This window comes from Prosopis cineraria, unplaced genomic scaffold (assembly GCF_029017545.1).
Source record: "Prosopis cineraria cultivar Desert tree isolate PC_DT_omini unplaced genomic scaffold, ASM2901754v1 PC959, whole genome shotgun sequence".
NCBI lineage: Eukaryota > Viridiplantae > Streptophyta > Magnoliopsida > Fabales > Fabaceae > Prosopis > Prosopis cineraria.
This window is the reverse complement of record NW_026556284.1, coordinates 1-25,507: the sequence shown is the minus strand read 5'-3', so window position 1 is coordinate 25,507 and position 25,507 is coordinate 1. Positions and strand designations below refer to the sequence as shown.

Genomic DNA, 25,507 nt, shown 5'->3' with positions numbered 1-25,507 from the left:
TGCATGACTGCACCTTATATCCTCTTTTCGCCATGCTCGGACGCCAAATCACCCGGCCAAAGGTGAGTTGGACCAAGCGACACGCCACTCATTGGGTCCAATGAGGGCTTACCACGTGGTAATAATTAACCGAACAGAAATTCTCATTAACACCATACATTAAAATACCCTGACAAGTCATGCATCATTCAAATATCCAAACAGGAATATATCCGAACAATAATATCTCATCATGATAAACAAAAATAAATTTTTAACCCACTTGGCAATAATTTCAAACAAGTATATACAGTATTTATTTTCAATAATTCATAATTTTTCCAAACAACAAAACAACACATAACCATTCACAAACACACTCATCACAACACATTAATAATGGTTACCTTGTGTCTTGAATAACAAGTTCCCCTTCACAACTCCTTTTTCACCACTATCTTTGTCAATATAATCTACATAATTATTTCACAATACTATATATTAATTTTACATTAAAATAAATAACTCTAATTTAAATAGTTAGAAAGTCTTAGATCTATAATCCATATTAACACTAATTTAAGATTTATGCCTCATTTAACTTCCCAAATTCTTTTCTAAAATTCTCGTACCCTAATAAACTATTTTTTTATCCTCAAATCACTTCTAGTATCACAATTTCATCCTTCTATATTCTAAAAATTCGTCCAAAAATAAATTAAATTTTTAAAATTATCCTGAAGCCTCAAATCACCTTTCTATAACCTCAAAAATACCTATTCATACTTAAATAAATATTTAATAATCATAGGTTTATCCCTACATCTCAGATTCTACATAAATTCAACCATATAGATCTAGATTTTAACTCAAAAATTCTTAAACATGAGTTTCAACCTCAAGAAAATATTCTATAATATTTATTATATCCCTAAGAGTTTTAACCTATATTTTTAATCCATCATATCATCAGATTTACTATCCTATAAAAAAAATCCTAATCAAAATATTTACTCTATCCTACAAAATAATCATATCACTAGAAAGCTAATATTATTTAAAAAATAACTATAAAATTAATTTTGTAATTAAATAAATTTTTAAATGCTAATCTAAACAGGAAAATTAGAACATACCTGAAGAAAAAAGAAAATAATCCCCCCTTGCAAGAAAACGCCGAGCAACGTGAGAGGAAGAGAAAAAAATAATATAAAAATGGGATTGTGAGTTCCAAAATTATATAAAAAAAAAACTATAGGTTTGAATTTAATTATTCAAACCTTTGGGCCCAAAGTTGCAATTTTCTCTAAATTGCATCTTAGCCTCTCATGCTTCCTAATGCACACACCCTCTCCTTTTTATACATGAAGGCACCTCTTCTCTTCCCTCATCTAACCAATGTGGGACTTAGAAACAACAACCTTCCACCCCCCCTTTTTTTTTGTTCCTTCTACCTTCTCTTTTTTTTTTAACACACACATAAAAAAAATTATTTATGTATTATATCTTAACTAAATATTGCTTATGTGGTTTTAAATTTAAATTTTTAAATTCATAATTAAATACCTAATCATAATATTATTTCTAAATAACCTCAAATAATATAAATTCCTATTATTATCATTTTTTTCCTCAAAACCTAAATTCCACAATTTCTTTATTATATAAAAATCAGGATGTTACATCGAGCATTAAAAAGAAAGGTAAAAAATAGGAAGAAAAGTCTTTATGATACATGCCACGACATGCAGCATGTCCGCCATGGTGCATAAATGACTGAAGCAGGAGGGCCTCTCTGTGCCATGTCCTGTGGCGCACAGCCCTTTTCTGCATAACTTAAGTCACAAACTAAAGTAAAAAATAGGAAAAAAAGAAGAAGAAAATGAAGAGCAAGTGGAAAGCTCTGCTAGGGTTCATACCTTGAGGATATTTACGACGTGTTAGAGCTACTAAATACCAAAGGTGAGTACCTTACATTCTAATCTTCCATTCTCTTCTACATTTATAAAGTATTTGTTAGGATTTGATAATGTGAGATAATTTTCGATCTATGTCTAAATCTATTAATCAAATGGAGTTAATGGGAGTAGATTTGAGTATATAACCCTAGAAATAATGAGTTTTGATACCTTTAGTTGTTGGACCACATTAATATGTAAAAATAGTAATTATGAGGCTTGTTGAAAGAATGGTAATGCTATTAATGAGAATTTAATGGCTCATTAATACTATTGAGGATTAAAGAGAGTTAATAAACTCAACAAGTAAGCCCAAACATGAAAATAAGGGCATTTGGGTAATCTAAAAGTAGAAGATAAGAGTTGAAAATATATGTTTGACATTGTTGAAGATAATTGTAGATTGAGATCTTGAATACCATTTTGGCTTGAGAAAGTCAAGCTTGAAAGCTTAATATTAAGGGGTAAACCTTTAACCTCTTAAAGGTTTAAGGTAACTGAGGGAACCTTATTTTGAATAGTTGTATGTTAATTGTAGTGTAATGTGAAATGTGAATATATCTAACAGGCCACGTAATGATGTGTTTACGTATTTGCGTTGATGTGAATTAAACATGTAAAAGTAGTTGTAAAATGAGCTTGTTAAAGATTAATATGTGAGCTTGAAAATGATGGATTTATGTGATCTATGTGAAAGATGAGACTTGATACTCACTTAGGTGGCGCATGGTTGTGAGCCAAATATGTTGATTTTGGTAATAAATAAATGAGATTGTGAAAAATGAGTAAGCATCGTATGTGGCATACTCAATGGGGGGAGTTCGCCTAGAGAGAAGAGTAAAGAAAATTCATATGGTATTCCAATCGTCCTCTGATGTATGGGGGTATAGCCTTATCCTACATTTTATTGAGGGATTGTCTTATAATTTGTTGAGGGAATATAATCTAACTATCTCTACCAATTTATTGAGGAGATTAGTCTAGAGTATATGAAACCCCATAAATTCAAGAATGGAATATGCCATAGTCTGGAAGTAAGTCATGTGATTCTTAGCTGGGTCACACCTCACAATTGATGAGCTTGGGTAGTCCAGCCACATGAATCTAGCCCTGTTCAGTGTTATGGCTCACAATTTTAGTCAAGGAAAATAAGAAGGATATAAGGATGGTTGATTAATGTCTCTGTAATTGTATGACATGTCACATGATTAAGTTGTGGCAAGTCGAGTTAATATATCAGGTCATGGTCGTATGTCAAAATATCTTATGATTGTGTACCTTATGTTGAGATAAAAATGAGTTAATCAAAAATGAAAAGATGTAAACTATGTATCGTGGCATGTCTTATAAAAATCTATTTCATACTTATGTATTTATTTTAATTGATATGTAACTGTATAGGGTAAGTTTTACTTTAGTTACTGAGTGGCTAGACTCACCCCTCTCCTTTAATATTTTATAAGCTCTAGCTCGGGTACGGAGAGGGAGAAAGCTCTAGAGGCTTAGAAATCGGTGTATTCCTAATACACGCCTCTAAGAATAGTTTATTTTGTGTAATAGACTTTATACTACCAATTTAGGTTGCATTGTGTTACGCTTGTACTACATGGATGTTTATGATATTTGATTTGTATTTTGAGCCCTGAATTGTGGTTCTTGGAAAGTTATAATTGTTGATAGGGCTAAAATACGAGTGAAAGTGTATAAAAGTTGTTTTAAGCATGATATAATTGATTTTGAATGTAATGCGATGAAATTACCTCTACCTTCTGATTTTGGTATGAAAAGGGGTTGAGGAGTGAAATAGTGTTATAATAGTGTATGTGCACTTGTGGTATGTTGTACATATAGTCTTAAGTCCAATGAATATAGTCTGGATGTTAAGAATGGCTTCTAGCACTTGTTTTAAGTTTAAGGCACCCTTTTTAATTGTGAAAGTTGAAAAAGTGATAAAAATGTGTTTGAGTGTCCAACTTTTTGGTATGACTTATTTTGGAAGTGAAACATCATTAGCTAGTTTATGAGAAGAACTTTTCATAAAGACCTAAATCATGTCATTCGAATGTCCGATAGAGATTTAGGGCATGTTGAAAGTTGTCCGATTTTGCTATTAAAAGTTGCAACATACTACGGCTCGTGACATAGAGAATAACAAGTCGCGGCACATTACTTTATTTTTTAGTAAATAAAATGTTTTTCTACTGTTTTCAATTTGCTTTATCTTTCCAAAATATCACATATTTTCATAACTTGTTTTTAGTCTAATTAAAAAGTTAATGAATGGTTTTAACTAAATTTGGATTGTGAAAACTTGAAATCTCATTTTCTTAAATTACAACTTGGTAATCTATTTATAAGTTAACCTCTTAGTTACTATGGTGTATGGTTTTAAATGGAGTTTGGATAAATTGGATATTTCATTGGCTTCACAAAAAATGTGCCATGTTTTTCCCACTTCTATCTAACATCCCTACCTTCATTCACCAATTCTAACCCCTCCATCACTTTCTTCCATGTTGCTTTAATTCTTGCCTAAACATTAGACACCTTGATCTTTTGATTAATCTTAGGCAATAATTTATCCCCATATTTATACTTATTTTGAATAACCTGAAATATTTAGGGTTGAGCTACTATTTTAAAGTATAAAAATGATAATTTAAGTTTTAAACTCAAAAATAAAAAGGCTAGCTCTTTAAGGTTAGAATTGGCCTTTTTTAAACTCTTTTATATATATATATATATATATAATTTTAATATAAAAAATAGAACACTACATACAAAATTATACATTACAAGAAGAGGCTTATTTAGTTATGCTTATTCCTTCTCTTGTATCTATCAATCGACCAACTACTAAACACACAGTTGGCCACCCTTATTTCCTTTTCCCCTCATCCATTAAGACTTAATTGATGAAACTAACAAAGTCTAATTGTTATTGAAATTGATTTTATAATGTTATTATTTTTTATTGGACTTAAATTTGTTATTGAGTGGATTGATTTAAATTTATTTTTTATATTCAATATTATGTGTAATAATTTTTTTAATTTTAAATATATTTTTTATTTTTAAATTAAAAAAATAAAAAAAATAAGGACAAATCCTTCAACCTTGAGGGTCAAGGCTGGGTTATACAAAATAAAATTTTAAAGTGTACTTGAATTTAAAAAGACTAGTTCATTTATGTCTTAGTCAAAGGTTAAGTTAGTCCTAATTGACAATTTGCACTTTATTGTAAGAAATGGTGCTCCCTATTTGCATCAAGCACTTAAGTGACGCCGTTTTGGATTACATGGCATAGCTGGGCTGTTCGTTTATTGGAAGGTATAGATTAGTTAATCAATCATTTTCACATAGTAGATCTAAGCCGTTGAGTTGAACGACAAACCCTACTCATCCATTGTTTTTTTGGTTACTCATAATTATTCTTTTAATTGAGACAATCCTATTCAGAATACGGGTATGACATTTCTTCTCATGGCAAGCCAATCTTAGTCTATTCATTTTCTTCTGTTCTTCGCCATCGCCAGCCCTTCGTTGTCCACCCATTGGGCCAAGTTGAGTTTATTATTACATGTTTTTGAAGATTTTCACAAGCAAACAAACTTGTTATGCCTCGGGGCAAATGGCCCTGTACTGTCACGTTCTAAAGCCCTGTTAAAGCAACGATGAGTCTGCCCACAGTCTAATTAAAGTGCATGCTTGGTCGTGGATTTTAGCTTACCCCCCAAAAGTTTATTCTGGAGAAGCATTCATTTATTGAATTTGATAGAAGTATATCTCAGATATAATTTTTCGGTAAAAAAAAAAATCTCAGATATAATTTAAATAAATTTTTGAGAAAAACTCAAACAAAGGTAAAAACATATTTACATGTAATAAAATCATAAAACGTATAATGATGGCGCATTTAAACATAACTCATGATTTATAAATAAAATAGTTTTTTAAGATATTTTTAAAAGAGTTACTTTCAAGCTGATAATGCTCAACTGTATACTAAATAAAAAATTCCGCGAATATTAAGAGTGATTTTATTTTGCTTTGACGAACAGTTAAATGAAAAAAGGCAATAAAAAATTACATGAATATTAGCAGTGAGTGATCTTGTTTTGCAATATGCATGGATGAACAATTAATAATAATTATTTTTAAAAAATATAAAAAACATTGGAAGCAATTTAATTTCATAAAAAATTGTTAATAAGTAAATATTAATAATCAATAAATAAATTTTTTATTTTAAGAGGAATCGGATCTGTAGGTCTTTACCAGATGTCATATTCTCCCAAAATTTTATTATCTTACGGTTTGCCGCGATCACACTCGCGACACAAATGTATGTATTCTACGCGCCAGCTTCAACGCTGTGCTCACTGCATTATCGTTCTCTTGCTCTATCACCTGCTGCTTAGTCGCTAATTCAAAATCTTACCTTCCCTAAGCATTCTTTCTTACATTCTCGCCGGAGGTCACTCTATATCGTCTCTGTGATGAACGCAGAAAATTCTACACTCTCAGACTCTAAATCGGAGCATGTCTCCGGCAACTGGTACCCCGTGCCGGAGCTTCGGCTTCGTGATCATCGATTTGCTGTACCGCTGGACCACACTCTCCATCTTCATTCCTCTCCCAAGATATCCGTCTTTGCTCGTGAAGTCGTTGCAGGTATCGTATACGACAAAATTGTTTCACTTCTGATTAAAAAAATGTTTTCGATTGGTGCAAACAAAATAATCGACTTTAGTTGCATTCATTTTCAGTTAGTTGATCTTGTGGATCTTATGTTATAGAGATTATAGCAAATTTTCAGTCAACTTTTTTTGGTTGCCTTGTTTATTTATTTTGTTTTTGTTTTTGTTTTTGTTTTTGTTTTTTTGTTTTTTGTTTTTGTAAACTTAATGGGGAAAACAAAATCTTGGGGCCTGGGGTGAATGATCGTGTAAAACGAAGTTATTCCAGGAACATTACTTTTAAGTTGTGAATCCAGATTCCGATCCCAAATATTCTTTTGGATCGAGAATCAACTAATCGAGTGTTAGGGAGCTGACTCAACAGTGTAGAATTCTTATGATGTGCTTGCTGGCCATACACATACAAATTATACTACTGTGCGGCTAGCTTAACATATGAAGAATTTTATTCTCATCTCATGTCACTACTCTACCTTTAGAATTTGCACTTTGAAGAAATTGATCATGCGTACTCTTCGTTTTCCTCCTCCTCAGAGTAAATGCTTAAACTGGAACTCTATAATCGTGAGAAATGACATCGTATCGTTTGGGTCAAAAAGATGATTGAGACCCTCAGGACAGGGTAGGAAGTCCAAATAATTTGTTCTGAAAAATGCATTTCTGTTGTCACAGCTGGCAAAGAAGAACAAACATTGCCATACCTGCTATATTTGCAAGGTGGACCTGGGTTTGAGTGTCTGCGACCAACTGAATCCAGTGGATGGATTCATAAAGCTTGTGAAGATTTTCGTGTCATCTTAATGGATCAGGCATGATTTGCTAGACTTTTGTATCATCCTCTTGGTCCTATGAAGTTTCAGTCTATCACTCATTTAATTACCTATGCATGTTTTTACAGAGAGGAACAGGCTTATCTACTCCCTTGACAGTGTCATCAATGTCACAATTTAAGTCTGCAGATGAATTAGCTGACTACTTGAGACATTTCCGAGCTGATAATATAGTAAATGATGCAGAGTTTATTAGAGTGCACCTTGTTCCAGATGCAGGGCCTTGGACAGTTTTAGGGCAGGTATTCACATCACTGTTTCCTATTGGTGTTCATGTGAATGAGTGATTAGGCCTAACTGGTTTGGAATGTCGTTTCTTTTTCATTTTCATCCTAAATTATCCTGCTGTAACATTCATATTTTACATAATTGTTTTATGGTCATTTGGTTTGATTTGCTTTTGCAATATTGAAACAAATATGACCTTAGTATCCAATAATTTCTTACTCTTTCTTCCTCTTGTATCCTTGCAACTATTGCAGAGCTTTGGTGGCTTTTGTGGAGTCACATATTTGAGTTTTGCACCGCAGGGACTGAAACAAGTACTTCTAACAGGAGGAATTCCTCCAATTGGAGATGGTTGTACTGCAGATTCTGTATACAGGGCATGCTTTGAGCAAGTTATACGTCAAAATGACAAGTACTACAACAGATATCCTCAGGATATCAAAAGTGTTCAAGAGCTGGTTAATTATTTAGCTGAAATGGGAGGGGCAAGTATCTGCCTCATTGGACTTTCTTATTGTTGTTGAAGCGGAGAAAAATATATGCAAAGTTTCTTTCAGATGCTTATTACCTTCTTTCTTTGTATAGGTGACGCTTCCATCTGGGGCATCTTAACCCCCAGAGGACTCCAGACTCTTGGTCTTTCTGGCCTGGGATCTGGAGCTGGTTTTGAGCGCATGCATTATTTGTATGAAAACATTACCTTTTCAATTATCTTGAGCTGACAAATTAATCTTTCCATTATGTTACTGGCTAACCTGTATACTTTATAGGTTTGAAAGAATGTGGGATCCCATTTTAGTTCCAGGAGCACCTAAGAGGATCAGCTACAACTTCTTAAGTTCTGTAAGCAATTAATCTCTTGATATAAAATTTTGAATCCTGGATTTCAAGTTTCACTATGAAGATCAACATCCAGTTTTTCATATATGCAGTTTGAGAAGTGGTTGGATTTTGATACAAATCCCCTGTATGCCCTCCTGCACGAACCCATCTATTGTCAGGTGGACGTCATATTTTTTTTTTTAAACTCTTAATCTATGGTTTTCTTTGATATCTGATTCTCAATCTTTATCTCTCTGTAGGGTGCTCCTAGTAGGTGGTCTGCTAACAGAATAAGGACAGAGTATGAAAGCAAGTTTGATGCTATTAAAGCTGCAAGAGAAGGCTGCCCTGTACTTTTCACAGGAGAGGTAAGATGTAAAATAAATATAATTTTCTTTGCCATATGGAAGCATCTTTAATGCATGCATCATGGTTAATTCAATGCTATTGAGAATATGTTTCTTTGAACTTTGATTTCTAAAATTTGATTTTTCTACTTTACCTTAATTGAAGGGAATTCAACATTGGGTTTTACTCGAACCATAAGATCACACAGAGAGACACGCTAAGTTATAGCTTCAGGCCTGTGCCCTCACTTGGACTACCGTAAATTCACGGATCTTTTATATAAATAATTCATGCCCTTCATGACTTGTCATCTATCTGAGTTTTTTTTTGATTCAATGGGTATGAATAGGTTGAATATGAACTGTAATACATGGCATTTGTTTTCCTATTGAATGGCAATACTTTCCATTTTTCAGAGTTGAAGGTATTAAAATACATAAATCAAATGCTTATGTGTTTATTTCTTTACTTTCTTTTTACCAGAATCACGTGTTGACCATGCTTATTTTCATTTACAGATGATTTTCCCGTGGATGTTTGATGAGATTCATGCTTTGAAACCATTCAAAGATGTAGCTAATAAACTGGCAGAGAAGAAGGATTGGCCTCGACTATATGACACTGAGGTGCTGAATAACAACAAGGTATGCTGCTTTTACTTTAGCAGTTTGTTTAGAAATGTAATAGTGTATTGGAATCTCAAATTAGTCAAATCTTTCTATCTAAAATCTAACGGGAATTATCAACTAAAATTGGCGTGAGGGGCAGGGGTTTTTGTCATTTAAGTAAGTTGTTGGGGTTTGAATCTCAATTCTTATGTATGTAGCAACTTAGGAAGGTCTACTCTTTGCCTTCAGTACCTCAAGAAAAATAATCTTTATTGTTGGCGGAGTGTACTCCTTGTAACATAAAAAAATCTAACAGGAATTATATTTTATCTATATAATCCAGTTTCAAACGCTTTCTCATTGTTAAAATGGTTGGCAGTTTTGGTATGCAGACAAACAAGTTTACACACAGACGGATTTGAGCATAGTATTATTAGCTTGGCATTCTATCGATATGCATTTTTGGGATTCTTTTTGTTCCACTTTCCGGCTGAACAGCCAATGTTTACTGTATCTAATTATCCAATTCCAAATTTTTAATCATGAGCCAAGTTATTGTATAAGTTAGGAAAAATGATTTTTTTGGCTCACAATTAGTTGGAAATACTTTCCAAATTGCAGACACAAATGTTCAGTTTTACCATAAATGATCATGTTCTATATTAACTATGAAAATATGATACCACCTTTCATTATTAATGTAAGGAAGGAGAAAGGATGCAGAGACATTAATTACAGCTAAACTTGTACCAAGATGCATGTTACTAATACAAGTGGTACTTATGATTGCATGATTACAAAAGGCATTAGACGCAGGCACGTTAGAGTCCCCAAGTTCCCTGAAAATTGCGTAACTTTTTTTGTTGTTTGCAAAGGATCGTGTTAAATTTCTCTGTTGCTAATTACTTAATGTTTTTGGATCGATGTTGGGGCAGGTACCTGTTGCAGCAGCTGTTTATTATGAAGACTTGTATGTGAATTTTAAGCTGGCCATGGAAACAGCTTCTCAAATAGCAGGGATTAGGCTTTGGATAACTAACGAATTTATGCATTCAGGCCTGCGTGATGGAGGGAGCCAAGTTCTTGATCATTTATTGGATATGTTAAATGGTAAAAAGCCTCTGTTCTGACCTTTATGTTTTAGTTCCTTCCTTCCTCCTCCTTTTCTGGCCTTGAGATCTCTAGACTTCCCAGCTAATCTATGGCTTATAAAAAAATGAAACACAATTTGGTGTTGATGTGACATGTTATCTCATTCATTTTGTCCTTTTTCCTTATGAGCTGACCAGATCTGCACAAGAATCGACTTCCGGCAGGTATATTTCTTGGAATTTAGATTTGAGACTAATAATTAAAAGTGGAGGGGAAAAAAGAAACAAAAATCACTTTAAATATTATGTCACAGATAAGTAATTTGTTTAGACAATTTGGAAGTAATTCAAGTGATTAAAAAAAAAAGTGATAAAAATGGAATGTGAATAGTGACTATAATTTGAACCCTTTTAATGTAGTGAAAAAAGTACTCATCAACATACATAAGATCTTTATGAATTAAATTCTTCTGGTTTGTCATGGAAGTTTCTCAGCTTAAGAATTAAGATCTTCACAAGTTTAAAATAAAATAGACTTGGAAAGACTTTAAGGCTAAGGAAAGAAATGAGCGTTGCATTATTACGCAAATTATTGCTTATCTTTGATCTTTGATCTTTGATAGTGCTGTCTGCCCGTGTAAAGTTGAAGATTTGCATCTAATGGGTATGTTGGACTGACGTGGATTGCGGTTTCTTTTTTATTCTACTATTCAAAAGTTTAAGTTACTGTAGTCAAATTTCAGAACTCACTCGGTAAGGCCTCTCACGGTTCCAAAAACCAAAGAAAGAAAAGTAAAAAATGAAAGTGCTATTATTTCAGTTTAAAAACAAGACATTTTTAATTGCTTTATAAGAATTAAGAAAAATAGATAAAAGTGATCTGCATCATTAAAATTGTAAAAATTATCTCTATTTTCAAGATTAATATCCAATTAAAATCAATTTATCTTAATTGCATTTAATTTCTTTTTACAATGTAATTAATAAGGACATTTGTGAGAAAGAATTTAATGTTATCAATTTTTAAAAAGTATCTTATATTTTAGACCAACATTAATAAAAAAAATTGTCATATTTTTTGGAAGGGAGGAAGTATAAATTATTCGGGTCCTGGTATTAACATTTAACAATGGGATTTGGAAAGTTATTGCACATAAATCTTCAAAACCATGAACTTTATATATATATATATATATATTAACCATGGGTTAATGAATATAACTAATCGGGTGGTTTGAGCAATGCAGTCATGTTGCCCACTTCACTTGTTTGGGCAAATGCAAATCTTGTATCCACCAAATTTGTTATTGTTAAATTAATTTGTTAATTTAATGTCCGAACTGCAATATCAATGGAAGGACTCGCTGACGTGTGTTCCCTGTTTCCTATATCCTCATCGTTAGTAACTGCTACCCCCGCATTCAAGGCGTTGCCTCTGCATCGTTACTCGTATCTTCTCTCTCCTTAGAGATCGATTGCTTGAAGAATCCAAACGCAAAGGCAAAGCAGAACTCTTGCAAGAGCCATGATATGAATGAAGATTTGCGGTTTATCGGATATCATCCCCTTCAAAATTAGTAAAAGTTAGTTGTGATGTAATTCTAATCGTAATAGTAATACTAATTAATAATTGTTGGATATATTTTCTTTCACTGACACATGGGTGTCATAGTTTTCGTCTTCGAAGCGACTATTTTCAGAGTCAGGTTGCGGCATTGGGAAGCGGAATGCCCATGGCTAAACCCTCGCTTTTCAGATCAGAGCTCCCGCCAATGGCCCCGGATCTCTCCTCGGAACGCTTCCGTGGGGTTGGTTCCTCCTCCTCGTCACGACAACGCGACCTCGTGTTTGTCGTCAATCCTCGAGGTTAGTTTTTCTTCCCCTCCGTCTCCATTTCATTCTCTCTGCTTGGCTGCCGGGCAAATTTGGTGGGAAATAAATACCCATTTTCCTTAATGAGATATAAACTTGATGCCGGCCGTTGGATTTGAATTTTTGATACTGGGGCTTCGGTGAAGGCGCTAATGGTCGGACGGGTAAAGAGTGGAAGCAGCTTCTTCCATATCTACAGTCACGCTTTGGTAAAGAATGCAATGTGAGTTCCCCCTCCGTTGATGAAGTCTGCAAATGCAGAGTCTTTCATTTTTGTTTTAATTCATTAATTCACGTGTTTTTGCATTTTGGTTTTGATAGATATGCGAATCCTTAACTTCAGGTCCTTGCCATGCTATTGACATTACGAGAGAGGTTAGTTTAAATGATTAATGCTTGGAAATGAAATTAATTGATTTTACTGTATTGTCTCTGCTGAGTTATTTCTTTTTGTTGATGTCATACTATACTATGCAGGCTATACGGGAGGGGGCTGATGCAGTCGTTGCGGTCGGAGGTGATGGAACTCTTCATGAGGTGCTAACGTTTTCTGCATGCTTTCTTTTTTTCCTTCTATGTATGCTCTTCGCAGATGATATAGTTCTTATAGCAGAAACAAGAGAAGAGGTTAATTGCAAACTTGAGTTATGGAGGAGGACATTGGAGTCGAAAGGTTTTCGTCTGAGTAGAAATAAGACGGAATATTTATATTGTAAATTTGGTAAAGGACTATTCGAAAATAATTTGGAAGTGAAATTGGGAGATCAAATTATACCTCAAGTGGAAAAGTTTAGATATTTGGGAGCCATTATTCAAAATGATGGCGAAATCAGTGGAGATATTTCACATAGAATTCAAGCTGGGTGGTTTAATTGGAGAAAAGCTAAAGGAGTTATTTGTGACCGTAAGGTGCCTAATAAACTTAAAGGAAAGTTTTATCGTACTGCTATCAGACCGGCAATGTTATATAGTAGTGAATGCTGGGCTCTAACGGGACAGCAAGAGCATAAAGTTGGAGTAGCAGAGATGAGAATGTTACGATGGATGTGCGGACATACACGTAAAGATAAAATTCGAAATGAGCACATACGTGAAAAAGTGAGGGTGGCACCTATTGAGGAAAAAATGGTAGAAAATCGGTTGAGATGGTTTGGGCATGTACAAAGAAGACCAAGGGAGGCACCAGTGAGAAGAGTGGAACATATAACTTTGAGTCCGATTAAGAGAGGTAGAGGAAGGCCTAAGAGAACACTCTTGGAAGTTGTTGAACATGATCTCTTAATTAATAATATTTCTAAAAGCTTAATAAATGATAGAGTACAATGGCGTCTTGCAATCCATGTAGCCGACCCCACCTAGTGGGATAAAGGCTTGTTGTTGTTGTTGTTGTTGTTTTCTTTTTTTCCTTCTATACGAGTTTCTTTAGCGTCAGCCCCCCTCTTTTGTTTTCTGTATGTTTAACTTGAGTATGTAGACTGATGATCTAAATCGATGGATTGCTTGTCATTCATTCAAATTACTACACAATCAGGGTCGGAAGCAAAATCATTTTGTAATTTGTCTTGTCTGAATTGGTCTGTTCTAAAATCTTTTCATTGGGTTGCTAATATTTAGATGGTATTCTGCACCACTGTTTCTGGAATTTCAACATCCTTGTTATCTCGTAGAATTTGATTTGATAGAATTCTCTTCACTCACTACGACTTAAGCAGGTTGTTAATGGTTTCTTCTGGGCTGGAAAGCCTGTTGCCAGTCATGTTAAAGAGCCTTCACATTCAACTGCTCTTGGTGTGAGTTCTTGTCATTGTAATACAATATTCTCATTGAAACGCATGCATATGGTCTTAGACTTAGTCATCTGTAACACATCTTCTGATTGGATTTCTCAGCAGAAGATATAACTATGTTCTGCCTTTGTACAGCTCATTCCCCTGGGTACTGGTTCTGATTTTGCAAGAACATTTGGGTGGTAAGTTATAGTTTCTTTGTCTTATTTCATCTTTAATCTCTAATCTGTATGGAGCATATAACCTTGAGAGAATTGATTGGAATGGATACATCTGTTTCCTTTTCCAGGAAAAATGATCCTTACGAAGCCATTGAACGCATTTCTAAAGGTGTTGATCTTCATTTACCTTTTTGGGCTATTCAAGTCATGTTATTGTTCCTGATTGGCAGATCTTGCTGCAAAACCTGTTACTGTGTTTGCTTTTGATTTCTCTTTTAGAAATGCTAACGTGGGAGTTCTTTAGGGGTGAGATCAAGGATAGATGTTGGTGTCATCACTGGAGAAAATGGAGAAGATCACTACTTCATAAATGTTGCTGACATTCATTTGTAAGGATAACTTGAAAATTCAAGATTGAACCTCAGGAGTCATGATTCAGATCATTATCTAAAGACATGCCTTGCAAAATTTTGCAGGAGTGCTAAGGCAGGTTTTTATGCTTCTAGGTACAAGAGATTTGGTAAACTATGCTATGTCATTGGCGCATTGCAAGCCTTTATGGGGCATCATAACCAGGATTTGAGAATCAAAGTCAGTGTAACATATTAATTTGTGTTGCTATGAATGTCAAAGCAACTAGTTGAAAGACATCCTCCATATTCTTGTATTTAGGCTTTATATTAATGCATGAAAAAGCTTACATAAGTTTTGCATGTAAAAATTGGTAGGTGAATGAAGGTGACGGGGAGACATGTCCTCAAGTTACAGCCCTTTGCATTGGAAATGCAAAATACTTTGGTGGCGGCATGAAAATTACACCAAATGCTGATCCACATAGTGGAAATCTTGAGGTGAAACGCCTTTTCCTAAAATCTCCTTGATGAATATTAGCATCTTTTTTAAAAAATCTGCTGGCTAAAAGGGCTCCTTTATCCTGCGCATTCTCCTCTATTTTTTTAATAACTTGAAGTTGACAGATTTTTTTGGTTTCCAAATTCTTCAGGTTGTTATTCTTCAAAACTTCAAGTGGTATGATTTCATCCTCAAATTACACAAACTGTACAATGGTACACATTTGTCCGTAAAAAATGTATCTTCGAGAAGGTAACACCTTTTCCGGAGAACGCATCATACAATTGTTCAATCTTCAAGACCTCATTAGTTTGTGGATGGCCGCTCATAATATGAACTTTTTGAAACTGTCTTTCGAATCAAGAATGATTTAGTATGACAAAAGGGCTCTCTCATTGTGAAGTTAACTGGTTAAAAAAAAGAATCTACCCTGCTAGCTGACTACCATAACTTGGTCTTTCACATGTCATGACTTTATTATGACAATTATGATGACAACGATTCATGAAATTTGGATGTCTGAGCATCATTAATGAGCAGACTGTTTTGGATGTTAGGGTGATAAAATATGCAGCTTAACTCTGGAGTATCAGATGGCATTTATTGTGTTTGTTTCTCATAATAATTAGTGAACATACTATCTTGTCCAGCGAAACTAAACTGTTTTCTTCATCTCTATTTTGCTTAACGTTTATTTTCTTATTTAATGTAATGCCAAACTAACAATTGGTGATGATAATCATTCATGATGATTTTTGTGTTGTAGGGTGCACTCTATAGAGGTGGAGGACATTTCAGGGAAGGGTGGGGTATATATTCAATCTGATGGGGAATATCTGGGGTTCCTTCCCAGAAAAATTCGTGTTCTTCCTGCTGTTATCGAGATGATATGTTGAATCAAACAAAAGGAGAGAACTGCGGAATGTCACTGTAATATACAGAATTTCTCAGAGAGAATGAAGGGGAACAAGGTAATGAGTTCTCCTCTGCCGTCTTTTAATTGTTGGCTACAACGTCAGAACTGGCAACAAGCAGGGAGGGGGAAGATAACTCAGAACGTGATATGCTTTTCATGATGAGATAGTGCTGTTGTGATTCGCCAGTCAAATACGTTTGTAGTCCTTGAAGCTTGCTATTTACAATATTTTAGGAGGGGAATACGTTTTTGCAAACGGCACAGCTTGGGGCCGGGTGCTTGTTTATTTGTTAGTTTTCACTTTCAGAACCGTTACCCTTTTTTATTTTAGGAAAGGAATTCAGAATTGTTTTTGCATAAAGATGATCTGCAGAGGTTGCACAAGAATAGGATTTAATTTTGAACGGTCTCTGGATACTTATGACTGTAATTTTTCTTTCTATGTATTGTTTTATACTTTATAATTCGGTATTTATTTTTAAATCCACCTAATATAAATGATGCATCGTATACCATACCATTCACTTAAAGAACTTAACACGTTTTTCTTTCAGCTATAAATTATAATGATTCCATGTATTTGTATGGAGTCCAAAATGTTCTCTTCTAAATTTTTATACTTTATACTGGTGATTATTTATAAATTATATCATTGTATGAATCATTATATCAAGCCTGAAATTTCTATGCTATTGTCTCTCCCAATCCCATAATTTTTCTAGTTTTTGATGCTTTTTAAATTCGTGCAATTTTATTTTACGAGCTCAATTAATTATATAAAAACTATTAAATCCTAAACAATAATTTTGTCAAAATGGTATAGTTCGGGGCTTCTGGCGCAAGATTAGTCTTACAAAAGTTTTTACTTTTGGCGGTTTTTAAGTTTTAACATAAAAGTAAAACATGCTCTGGCGATCTTTTTTTTTTTTTTTTTGACAGTGGCAATCAATTTTCACTTTAAGAACGAGGCCGAATTGCAAAATTAGACAGCCGTTCTCTCCAAATTTTCATCCAGAAAAATTATTCCCTTGTTTTCTGTGGCCATCAATTATTTAGAAGCCAGAAAGTTCAGATTTTTAAACAAACCGCGCGACTAACTGTTGTCTCATGAGCTTCTCACATGGCAACTATTGCCTCCGTAGCTTCCATTTGTGCTCACCTAAATTCCCATCATACTTTGATCTTTCCATCGAAATCCCCCGGCAAAACGTATAGAGTGCGTTGCAATGGAGGAAACCCAACCACCAATTCCTCGACAAAAAAAGATCCCAAACCCCAAAATGCACTTCTCAAGATAGCATGGTATAGTTCTGAACTTCTGGGTGTTGCTGCTTCTGTTTTCCGTTCACCTTCAATTGAGGAAGCTCCCGAGAGAACCCTTGAGCTCGCCGGAGATGGTTCAGGTGCAGTTGATCGCGCTGCGATTGTGGCAACCATCAAAGAGGACTTTGAAAAGTCTTACTTCGTCACAGGTTTGCCCTGACGCAGTTTGTTTGTTTAAGTTTATTCCTAATTAGAGTTCCTGAAAGATGATTGGTTCTATGAATTGGCTCCCTCAAAGATATTTTGCATCCTATATTAAGATACTTTACATGGTCTATTGTCATACACTATCTTTTATGTAGTTTTGGCTTCTTTCAGTCAAATTGGTTTAACCAATAATTGAGTTTGTCCTGAATCCCTGGCATGTGAAGAGTTGTACAAGTTGCTGCTTACTCAAAAACTCCAACAGAAAAGCCAGCAATTCTCTCAAGACTCCGTAGAAGTACAAATTGTGTTACATGCTTACATAAAGTTGAAGTGTACTTCCTATGACACATCAAACATAGCAACCTCTAGTGACTGCTCCCATAAACTCAAACATAATCCGAAGCATATGTTTCAATATATTCTGGCCAGTGATTTCATATACTTTTTATGGGTATTTTACTTTGTTAACCTGGTCTTCTTCACCCTCAGGAAACCTCACTTTGAATGCTTATGAAGAGGATTGTGAATTTGCTGATCCAGCTGGCTCCTTCAAAGGGCTTCAACGTTTCAAAAGGAACTGCACTAATTTTGGATCACTGCTTGTAAAGTCCAGTATGAAGCTTATGAAGTGGGAAGACTTTGAGGTGAGATCCACCTCTGAGACTTCAGTACTGCTTTCACAAACTCAAGTTTTGCAAGTGGCCCGTTGAGCCAACGGGCATATTATGGATCTGCATGTCTGGTTTATTTACAGGATAAGGGAATTGGCCACTGGCGATTCAGCTGTATTTTATCGTTTCCTTGGAGACCCATTCTTTCTGGTATACCTTTCTTGCTTTCCAGCGACTGAACCAAACCACTGAAGGCCCAAAGGCTGTCTACTTGTCGGTTTAATCTTGCCATAGAATATTTGTGTTTTACTTGAACTTTCTATTCTCTCTGAGTGATTTACATTTCAGCTTCATCTAGAAACTCGCAGTCTATGAAGCACGGATATTTTAAAAAAGTAAATGTATTCGTATTCGATATGTATCCAATACAATACTTGTAAGATACTTCTGCATGCATATCCCATATTTTAACATTTATAATATAATTCTTTTCTAATAATATTTTGTTATATCACTTAAAAATTTGATAAAACACTTAATATTTTAGTTGATTGCTATAAATATCCTTATATTATTTTAGAAATTCTCGTTTGAAAATCAAAATACATATACCTATATCATAAAATGTTGAAATATATATTATAAATATTTTTGTATTTATATCCTAAAATTTTGAAAATTTGCCGTATTACCGTATCATGTTGTATCGTATCAGGGATTCATACCCGTATCTATGCAACCTAGCTCCTAGTAGCCTAATTCAATTTCAATGTTGTACAAAACTACAAATCACCAAGAGAAAGACTTAATGTTTATGAAAAGTGAAGGGAGGTTGCTGTAATATTTGCACAACTGGAAAGGATATGAGTACAGGTTCATGATTTTTAATGGAATCAATATCAATGTAAAATATAGAATCTATAGCAAACCACACTATATGTTATGAATAAGGTGCTTCATCTAAGACAATGCTTGAGAAATCATGCCTACTCAATTCAATTAGTTGTCTCGACCAAATGTGCTTATGCCACAGTGATTGGGAAGAATGAGTCTACTCTAATCTAACTGATGTGCCATGAAATTGACCATGTTCATTTAAACTGCAGCAACGGGATATACAGAATACTATTTTGATGCACAATCTGGAAGAGTTTGCAGGTACGTGAAATGGTTAATTAGTGTCAAGCCTGACATGACCACTTTGCTTTCTAGTTTCTACCCACATAACATTCACATCACGTCTGCAAATTCTTCAGACATGTGGAGCACTGGAATGTTCCGAAAATGGCTTTATTTAGGCAAATTCTAAAGCCTAGCAGTGGATTTGGCATAAGAGATCAGGTGAATAGGTGGTTGAAAGATATACAGGGGAAGCTCTAGATAAACAAAGCTTTGTATCTGCATCAAAGTCCCTACAATACCTCCACTAGTTGCAAGTTCGGACGGTCATGAGAATCCAGCAGAATTTTATGTAATCTGATACGGATCTCTTGCTGAGTTGAAATACAAGTTGGCTGTTTCTTTTGGCATGCATTATCTTGGAAAAGAATAAACCTTGAAGCATAGGAAGAAGCTGAGATTTATTGTTTAAATCCTCTAACAAACTAGTATAGTACAGTTGTTTTTGTGGTCTGTTGTATAGTTGTTACTTGATATGACACCCGGATTGTAGGAATTCACTGTAAGTATTTGGCTCAGTTGAGTAAAGTAGGTAGGAGGAGAGCTATATGGCTGACATCAACAGCCATGTGACTTGATATTGTAAATTCATGCTGCACCATTCCATTTTAAAATGAATTTGAAGTCTCATTTGGTTAAGGTAAGAGTTGAAATTGGTAATTAACTTCATGATTAATTGGTCATCTGTGAGTACAATTAGTTCTAAGGAATAATTTAGAGTTCTAGTTAGTCTTAAAAATCTAAGAGGGTTAATTTCTTGTGATTACTAGGATATCTTTAAAATTAATTGGGGTTAAAGAGAAACTTAATTAGAGTAAGGATAAGAAAGGGAGTTCATGTGTCTAGAAAAATCATAACATTTCATTTTAATTACACTTTCTATCCATTTTCAAATTTGTCTAAGTTTTTATAAAATACACAAAATATTAGTTTTCATTTAATCTTTACTTGTTTTAATTCCAATCTTTAAATCCAATTCAAGTTGTTATTGTTTGGGGTAGATTTACTAAATTAAGGTTTTAATTTTTTTAATCAACTTTGTGAGAGATTTGACCTAACTTATTCCATACATATTAAGTTATATTTTAGTTAGTATGTTACATAAAATCCACTAACCTTCCACAACATGAAGGAAGCAGTGAAGCACAAACTAATTGTTTTTTTGACCAACGGTGAAGTACAAACTATTAACATTGCAATCCTTGTCTTATATATTATCAGTGAGGCTTGTTAGCAAATAATAGTGTACATCTAATCATAATACTAATTGCCTCGGCAACCATGACTTTGTCAAAATCCCTCCTCTCATTTGATCTTTAAGGCTTTTAGAAGTTCTAAAGTTTAAGATATATTATATTATTTATAATTATAACTTAAAAATAATACAAGTTTTTTCACACAAAAAAATTGATATTAGTTGTTAATGAAATTTCTTTATGAAAGAAATTCTAAAGAAGTCCTAATCATCTTTTTATGAGAGAATATCCGAGCAGAAACTGTTATATTTTATAGTTTATTAAAATCTTTTAACAAATCTTTTGACCGAATAATTAAAAATCTTTCTTAACCATGTGAGGTTACTTCTGTAGGCTTAGAATGGTTTAGGGAAAATACAATACAACGAAACGAGAACCCTCGAACTCGCACTGTCACGATAGCAAGGCCGTCGCTCGTTACTCTTCGGCTTCAGGTAGAGCGGTGGCTCCTCCTCCATCTGGTGCTCCTTCTTCACTGTTCATTCTGCAACTAGTAGCTCGTTTTCTACAAGGCTTATAATTTCTGTAATGAGGGACTATATTCCTCTTCATTAAAATAAAGAAAGGGTATAATCCCTCCCTTTCTCCACATGTATGCATTTTTGGCTGTTTGATCGAACTTTGTCTTTGTTCATAAGATAAAGGATGCAGAGATCGTTGGTTCGGCCTTTCTTAACCAGGCGAGGGTTCAGCACCAGCTCCGAGAAAATCGTTGCTTCTGTGCTTTTCGAGAGGCTGCCCGTGGTTGTTCCCAAAATCGACCCCGTCGTTTATGCCTTTCAAGAATTCTCGTAAGTTTCCATCTGCATTTGCTATCTCAGAAAGTGTATCGAACTGCGAGAGCGAATGGCATTGGGCTTCTTACTTTTTGTTTTTTTGGGGTGAATGAAGCGATCAAACTAGCAAATGCGTAGGAAGAGTTGTTCTTTTGCGGGAGAAATGGGGGAAGAGAGTGTTAAAGCCGACATTTTAAGCATTAGCTTACATAAGACAAAATGATATACTTGTTTCCTAGGACATAGTCCTAGATCTGGCCTGGATTCTGACAGACCCAAATTAAGGGAACTATAAAATGCATATAACATAGCGTTACGTTCTTGCCTCTTCCAATCTTTTGGGCGACGAAGTGAGTGTTTGTGCCGTGGTTAACTTTGCTCAGCATATTTGAAAAACAGATTGTAGCAGTGCTTGTAGTTATTTTGATCTTCTTCATTCTCTGTGCCATTTATTAAGTGGCAATGCTGTTGGTGATTGTCTTAGAACAACTATTATTTATTATAACTTTGGGAATGGGATGCTTAGGTTTCGGTGGCAACAGCAGTATCGGCGCAGATATCCTGATGAATTTCTAGACAGATCTAATGCAAGGTATTAATTTGTTTTTATTTATGTTTTTAGCACTTGATATTGAAATACAATGCTTTGATATGATTTTCATATTTCCTGTTTTTCTCATTATGATGATCTTAATCCCTGGTGTAGTTTTGGTGACATCATTGAAGTCTACATCTTGTTTATACTGGGAAAATTAACTTATAATGCTGTGATTCATCGAAGAACTGATTTGGTTCTAATGTTCCCCTTCCTTTTTGCTATTGAATTGGACATGCTAACTCAGTTTGGAGACTGCCATAATGTGTTATTGTGCTTCTGAGTGGGAAGTGTTTATAATTTTGTATATGCTATCTTATTAATATGTTTTACTGGTCTCGACTGTCCCTTTGACTTTCTATGGTGCAGTGAAACTTTAGTTGTCGCATCAATATAGTTCTTATAACCTGAAAAATGAATTCTATTAACTTTTCGTTGAAATATAATGTGTATGTTTCCATCTGGTCTTATTTTGAGGTAATATGGTTACTACTTGTTCTTATTATTTTACTTTCTTTCTCTATATTCTTCTAATATCCTCTCTTTCTTGCATGCATCCGTTTAAGAGATAAATAACTGGAAAAATTACAGAAATTTTTTTGGTTTTGTATGGCTTTATGTCAATATTATATTTCATCCAGGGGGAAAGGTGAATATCAGATTGACTATGTGCCAGCTCCTCGAGTCACTGAAGCTGACAAAAACAATGACAGAAGGTATGCATTAAGGTTGCATCATCTGTAAGGTTGACTAAAAAGCAAAGTTAATAGTTGGGTTCTACCACTGAATATATAACTGCACCACTGTATGTGTAGTTTCTAGGCCCATCCTTCTGAATGTTGAGCAAGCTTGCACATATCTGAATGATAATGAAGAATGCTCGTGTGTGTAAGTTTTAATGTTTACATATGGTGAATGAGATGGAAGTAGGTTGTATAATTTGAGAATCTGAAAGATGTGGAAACTCATTTGTTTTACGTAGTCTTTTAACTGTTAAGAAAAAAATATGCATGTAAAATGAATTACTTGTTGCATGATTACGCATTTTTGTTATTGATATTATTATTATTTGGTCCATTATTATTGAATATTTTTAAACTATAACCTTTTAGGTCATTGCAAAGAGCTCTTGACAGAAGACTGTACCTTCTTTTGAAAGGTAATCCATATGGGGCTCCAGGGGAGAAGCCCGTCTGGCATTTTCCGGAAAAAGTTTATGAATCAGAGGAGACACTACGGAAGGTAGAGGCTGCTATGTGACCCTTTTTTTTTTTTACATTCATTTCCTTTCCTTTCCCCCCTCATAATTATTAAAAATTCGCAGTGTGCTGAGTCTGCTTTAAAATCAGTCATAGGAGATCTATCTAGCACCTATTTTGTTGGAAATGCTCCAATGGGCCATATGGTCCTTCAGTCTACAGATGATGCGCCAGGGTCTGCATCCTTCAAGGTGCCTCTATGGGAAATTTTTCGTTACTTTGGTATTGTAATTTTTAGCTTGTGGCCGTACGTAATTTTATAGTAGAAAAGATTAAGTGCAATTCTTAAGATGTTTGTTATCAAGTTTTTTAATATAATTATAAGTTATAACAATTTGAGGCACTATTTCCAAGAAGAGTTGGAAAAGAAATCCAGCCTTACATTCTTGCAGGGCTTTTCCTAAATTCAATCCAATTTTTTTTTTTTTTTTTGGCATCCATCTTTAAGGGAGTCTTCCCCCTGTTTTGGTGTAGTGGTACTGCATAGCTTTTCATGTTGGTCCCGTGCAGCATTTATTTTTCACTGTGAATTGTGCTTATCATTCTTTTCTCTTTTGCTGAAATCTTGTCAGAAATTCTTCTTCAAGTCACAAGTAATTGCCAAAAACAAGTTCAACATTCGCAAGTGTGAGGATTTTGTTTGGGTGACAAAGGATGAACTGATGGAGTATTTTCCTGAACAAGCTGAATTTCTGAACAAGATGATTATCAGCTGATATTGATCGCCATGCCAAAGTTACACAAGACTCCGCTTCTTGGTGCTCCGTGGTTTGTATGTATCAATTGTTAAGATCATTGCAAGTTAGTTGATAGAATGGATATAGAGGATCTCGAAGAGAGGATCGAGCTAATGTAGAGGCAATTGAAGGTTTCAATTTGTCAAGTTGAAGGAGGCATATCAAATTTTGGAAACGTTCCTTGAGTTATTGAACGCTGGAAGTGCCCTGTTTAAAACTTCATTTACGTCTGCATCTTATGTATTTTATTCTTCATGATTTAATAATATAAAAAAAGAGCTAGCATGGCTTTTGAATATTTATGATTTATCCTTATGTTCGGACATCACCAATAATAGTTTATGACGCTCATCGACTTGATGCGGGTTCCAGAATCCTAATTTTTCATGCTTTATTTATAGATGTCAATGTTGCTGTGTTTTTTGCTTCTATCTTCCCATTGCACTTGAATTGCTTGTTTTTATTTATTTTTTTGGGCTTTTCCCCATGGTACATGTCCGTTTCAGGCAGGGTTCTCTTTCAGTATGCTAAACTGGGCTTGTAAACACGTTGCTCTACTGGGCTTACATTCTGGCTCAATAGTTATAGTATGATGAGATGGGCTAGCATTTCAGTAGCCTGAACAATAGTTTCTGGGTTTTGAAATGTTTTCTTTATTTTCATTTTATCACAACAAACTATGTATGGATGTTATTTCTCATGGTTGTGGAGAGTGATACATGGTTGAAATGATTCCATGATTTGGTGTAATTAATAATAGATAGATTATTTTTCATCGAACTTGTATTTCACTGCTATCATGTATGTTACAAACCCTACACATATATTAAAAATTGAAGCGTAGCTTTTTTTTTCTCCCTTTTTTGTGGGTCCAAAGTAAGGTGTTCATAGGATGGGATCAAAACATTCTTATCTCATGTTCCATTTTTAAAAATGATTGATACTAAAATTTTGTTTTATATCTCGTTTTATCCTAAAAGTTGTCTCATTTTATTAGGGATCAAGATGTCTTATCATCCTAATTAAGTAGATAATATATTAAAAAAAAAGAGCTTGGATGGCAACATTTATTAAAATTTTAAATCACATACTCCCTCCATTTAAAATATAGAATATTTTTTAAGGAGTTAGATGTTTAAAATGTAAGGTATTTTTAATTTTTTAAAGCGTAATCGTTGCATTTTTTTTAAAAGTGCCTCTATTGATAATAATTTTATATTTATTGTAGAATATTTAATAGGGATAAATATAAAAAGATAAGGTTAGTTTGAAAGTAGGTAACTACTTTATAAGAGTAAAATTTAATTAAAAAAATCTTACATTTTTTAACGGAAGGAGTAACTTGCTAAATTTAAAAACTAAAACCACAATATATAAATCACAATAGTTTTAAAATTAATTATTGAATTATATCAATCACAATTACAATTGTATAATTTAAAGTTATAATATATTATGATAGCAATTAGAAA

General features: G+C 34.1%; 4 protein-coding genes across 12 annotated transcripts; all 4 read left to right on the top strand.

Moving 5' to 3' along the window:
• Positions 1–6,277: 6,277 nt before the first annotated feature.
• Positions 6,278–10,716, top strand: LOC129298914 (uncharacterized). Its single transcript, XM_054937357.1, has 10 exons — positions 6,278–6,611; positions 7,310–7,446; positions 7,536–7,709; positions 7,950–8,195; positions 8,286–8,380; positions 8,466–8,538; positions 8,628–8,696; positions 8,778–8,885; positions 9,384–9,509; positions 10,409–10,716. The coding sequence occupies exons 1-10, from the start codon at positions 6,437–6,439 to the stop codon at positions 10,601–10,603; spliced, it is 1,398 nt and encodes a 465-aa protein (XP_054793332.1). The 5' UTR covers positions 6,278–6,436; the 3' UTR covers positions 10,604–10,716.
• Positions 10,717–10,855: 139 nt separating this feature from the next.
• LOC129298912 (sphingoid long-chain bases kinase 2, mitochondrial-like) lies at positions 10,856–16,616 on the top strand. 5 transcript variants are annotated; one of them, XM_054937354.1, is made up of 13 exons: positions 11,522–12,147; positions 12,237–12,430; positions 12,583–12,659; positions 12,758–12,811; positions 12,914–12,973; positions 14,149–14,226; positions 14,359–14,405; positions 14,513–14,553; positions 14,689–14,773; positions 14,861–14,975; positions 15,113–15,235; positions 15,388–15,488; positions 16,003–16,616. In XM_054937354.1, exons 2-13 carry the CDS (start codon positions 12,292–12,294, stop codon positions 16,130–16,132), a joined length of 1,050 nt encoding a protein of 349 aa, XP_054793329.1. In that variant the 5' UTR covers positions 11,522–12,147; positions 12,237–12,291; the 3' UTR covers positions 16,133–16,616. The 5 variants fall into 5 exon arrangements, 1 of the variants encoding a protein (XP_054793329.1); XR_008590443.1 differs by lacking the exons at positions 14,861–14,975; positions 15,113–15,235; positions 15,388–15,488; positions 16,003–16,616 and having other exon boundaries at positions 10,856–12,147; positions 12,914–14,226; positions 14,329–14,405; positions 14,689–14,750; XR_008590441.1 differs by lacking the exons at positions 14,861–14,975; positions 15,113–15,235; positions 15,388–15,488; positions 16,003–16,616 and having other exon boundaries at positions 10,856–12,147; positions 12,914–14,226; positions 14,326–14,405; positions 14,689–14,750.
• A 545-nt stretch (positions 16,617–17,161) lies between these two features.
• On the top strand, positions 17,162–20,051 carry LOC129298913 (uncharacterized). Of its 2 annotated transcripts, XM_054937355.1 has the most exons (5): positions 17,170–17,624; positions 18,112–18,266; positions 18,377–18,443; positions 19,340–19,391; positions 19,490–20,051. In XM_054937355.1, the coding sequence occupies exons 1-5, from the start codon at positions 17,273–17,275 to the stop codon at positions 19,611–19,613; spliced, it is 750 nt and encodes a 249-aa protein (XP_054793330.1). In that variant the 5' UTR covers positions 17,170–17,272; the 3' UTR covers positions 19,614–20,051. The 2 variants fall into 2 exon arrangements, with proteins under 2 accessions (XP_054793331.1, XP_054793330.1); XM_054937356.1 differs by lacking the exon at positions 18,377–18,443 and having other exon boundaries at positions 17,162–17,624; positions 19,490–19,575.
• Positions 20,052–20,986: 935 nt separating this feature from the next.
• On the top strand, positions 20,987–24,409 carry LOC129298915 (uncharacterized). 4 transcript variants are annotated; one of them, XM_054937359.1, is made up of 7 exons: positions 20,987–21,102; positions 21,307–21,459; positions 21,971–22,036; positions 22,681–22,755; positions 23,152–23,281; positions 23,364–23,489; positions 23,871–24,409. In XM_054937359.1, exons 2-7 carry the CDS (start codon positions 21,314–21,316, stop codon positions 24,012–24,014), a joined length of 687 nt encoding a protein of 228 aa, XP_054793334.1. In that variant the 5' UTR covers positions 20,987–21,102; positions 21,307–21,313; the 3' UTR covers positions 24,015–24,409. The 4 variants fall into 4 exon arrangements, with proteins under 4 accessions (XP_054793334.1, XP_054793335.1, XP_054793336.1 ...); XM_054937360.1 differs by having other exon boundaries at positions 20,999–21,129; XM_054937358.1 differs by having other exon boundaries at positions 21,016–21,235.
• The last annotated feature ends 1,098 nt before the right edge of the window (positions 24,410–25,507 follow it).

What these genes read in the sequence shown, in the direction of transcription:
- LOC129298912 (XM_054937354.1), top strand. Translation starts at nt 12,292, where the DNA reads ATGCCCATGGCTAAACCCTCGCTTTTCAGATCAGAGCTCCCGCCAATG. An exon ending in CTATTGACATTACGAGAGAG is followed by an intron (nt 12,812 to 12,913) that starts GTTAGTTTAAAT and finishes TATACTATGCAG; the next exon opens with GCTATACGGGAGGGGGCTGA. An exon ending in ACCAGGATTTGAGAATCAAA is followed by an intron (nt 14,976 to 15,112) that starts GTCAGTGTAACA and finishes AAAAATTGGTAG; the next exon opens with GTGAATGAAGGTGACGGGGA.
- LOC129298914 (XM_054937357.1), top strand. Translation starts at nt 6,437, where the DNA reads ATGAACGCAGAAAATTCTACACTCTCAGACTCTAAATCGGAGCATGTC. An exon ending in TTTGAGCGCATGCATTATTT is followed by an intron (nt 8,381 to 8,465) that starts GTATGAAAACAT and finishes TATACTTTATAG; the next exon opens with GTTTGAAAGAATGTGGGATC. An exon ending in AGGTGCTGAATAACAACAAG is followed by an intron (nt 9,510 to 10,408) that starts GTATGCTGCTTT and finishes ATGTTGGGGCAG; the next exon opens with GTACCTGTTGCAGCAGCTGT.
- LOC129298913 (XM_054937355.1), top strand. Translation starts at nt 17,273, where the DNA reads ATGGCAACTATTGCCTCCGTAGCTTCCATTTGTGCTCACCTAAATTCC. An exon ending in TTGGAGACCCATTCTTTCTG is followed by an intron (nt 18,444 to 19,339) that starts GTATACCTTTCT and finishes TTTAAACTGCAG; the next exon opens with CAACGGGATATACAGAATAC. An exon ending in CAATCTGGAAGAGTTTGCAG is followed by an intron (nt 19,392 to 19,489) that starts GTACGTGAAATG and finishes CAAATTCTTCAG; the next exon opens with ACATGTGGAGCACTGGAATG.
- LOC129298915 (XM_054937359.1), top strand. Translation starts at nt 21,314, where the DNA reads ATGCAGAGATCGTTGGTTCGGCCTTTCTTAACCAGGCGAGGGTTCAGC. An exon ending in GACAAAAACAATGACAGAAG is followed by an intron (nt 22,756 to 23,151) that starts GTATGCATTAAG and finishes ATAACCTTTTAG; the next exon opens with GTCATTGCAAAGAGCTCTTG. An exon ending in CAGGGTCTGCATCCTTCAAG is followed by an intron (nt 23,490 to 23,870) that starts GTGCCTCTATGG and finishes AAATCTTGTCAG; the next exon opens with AAATTCTTCTTCAAGTCACA.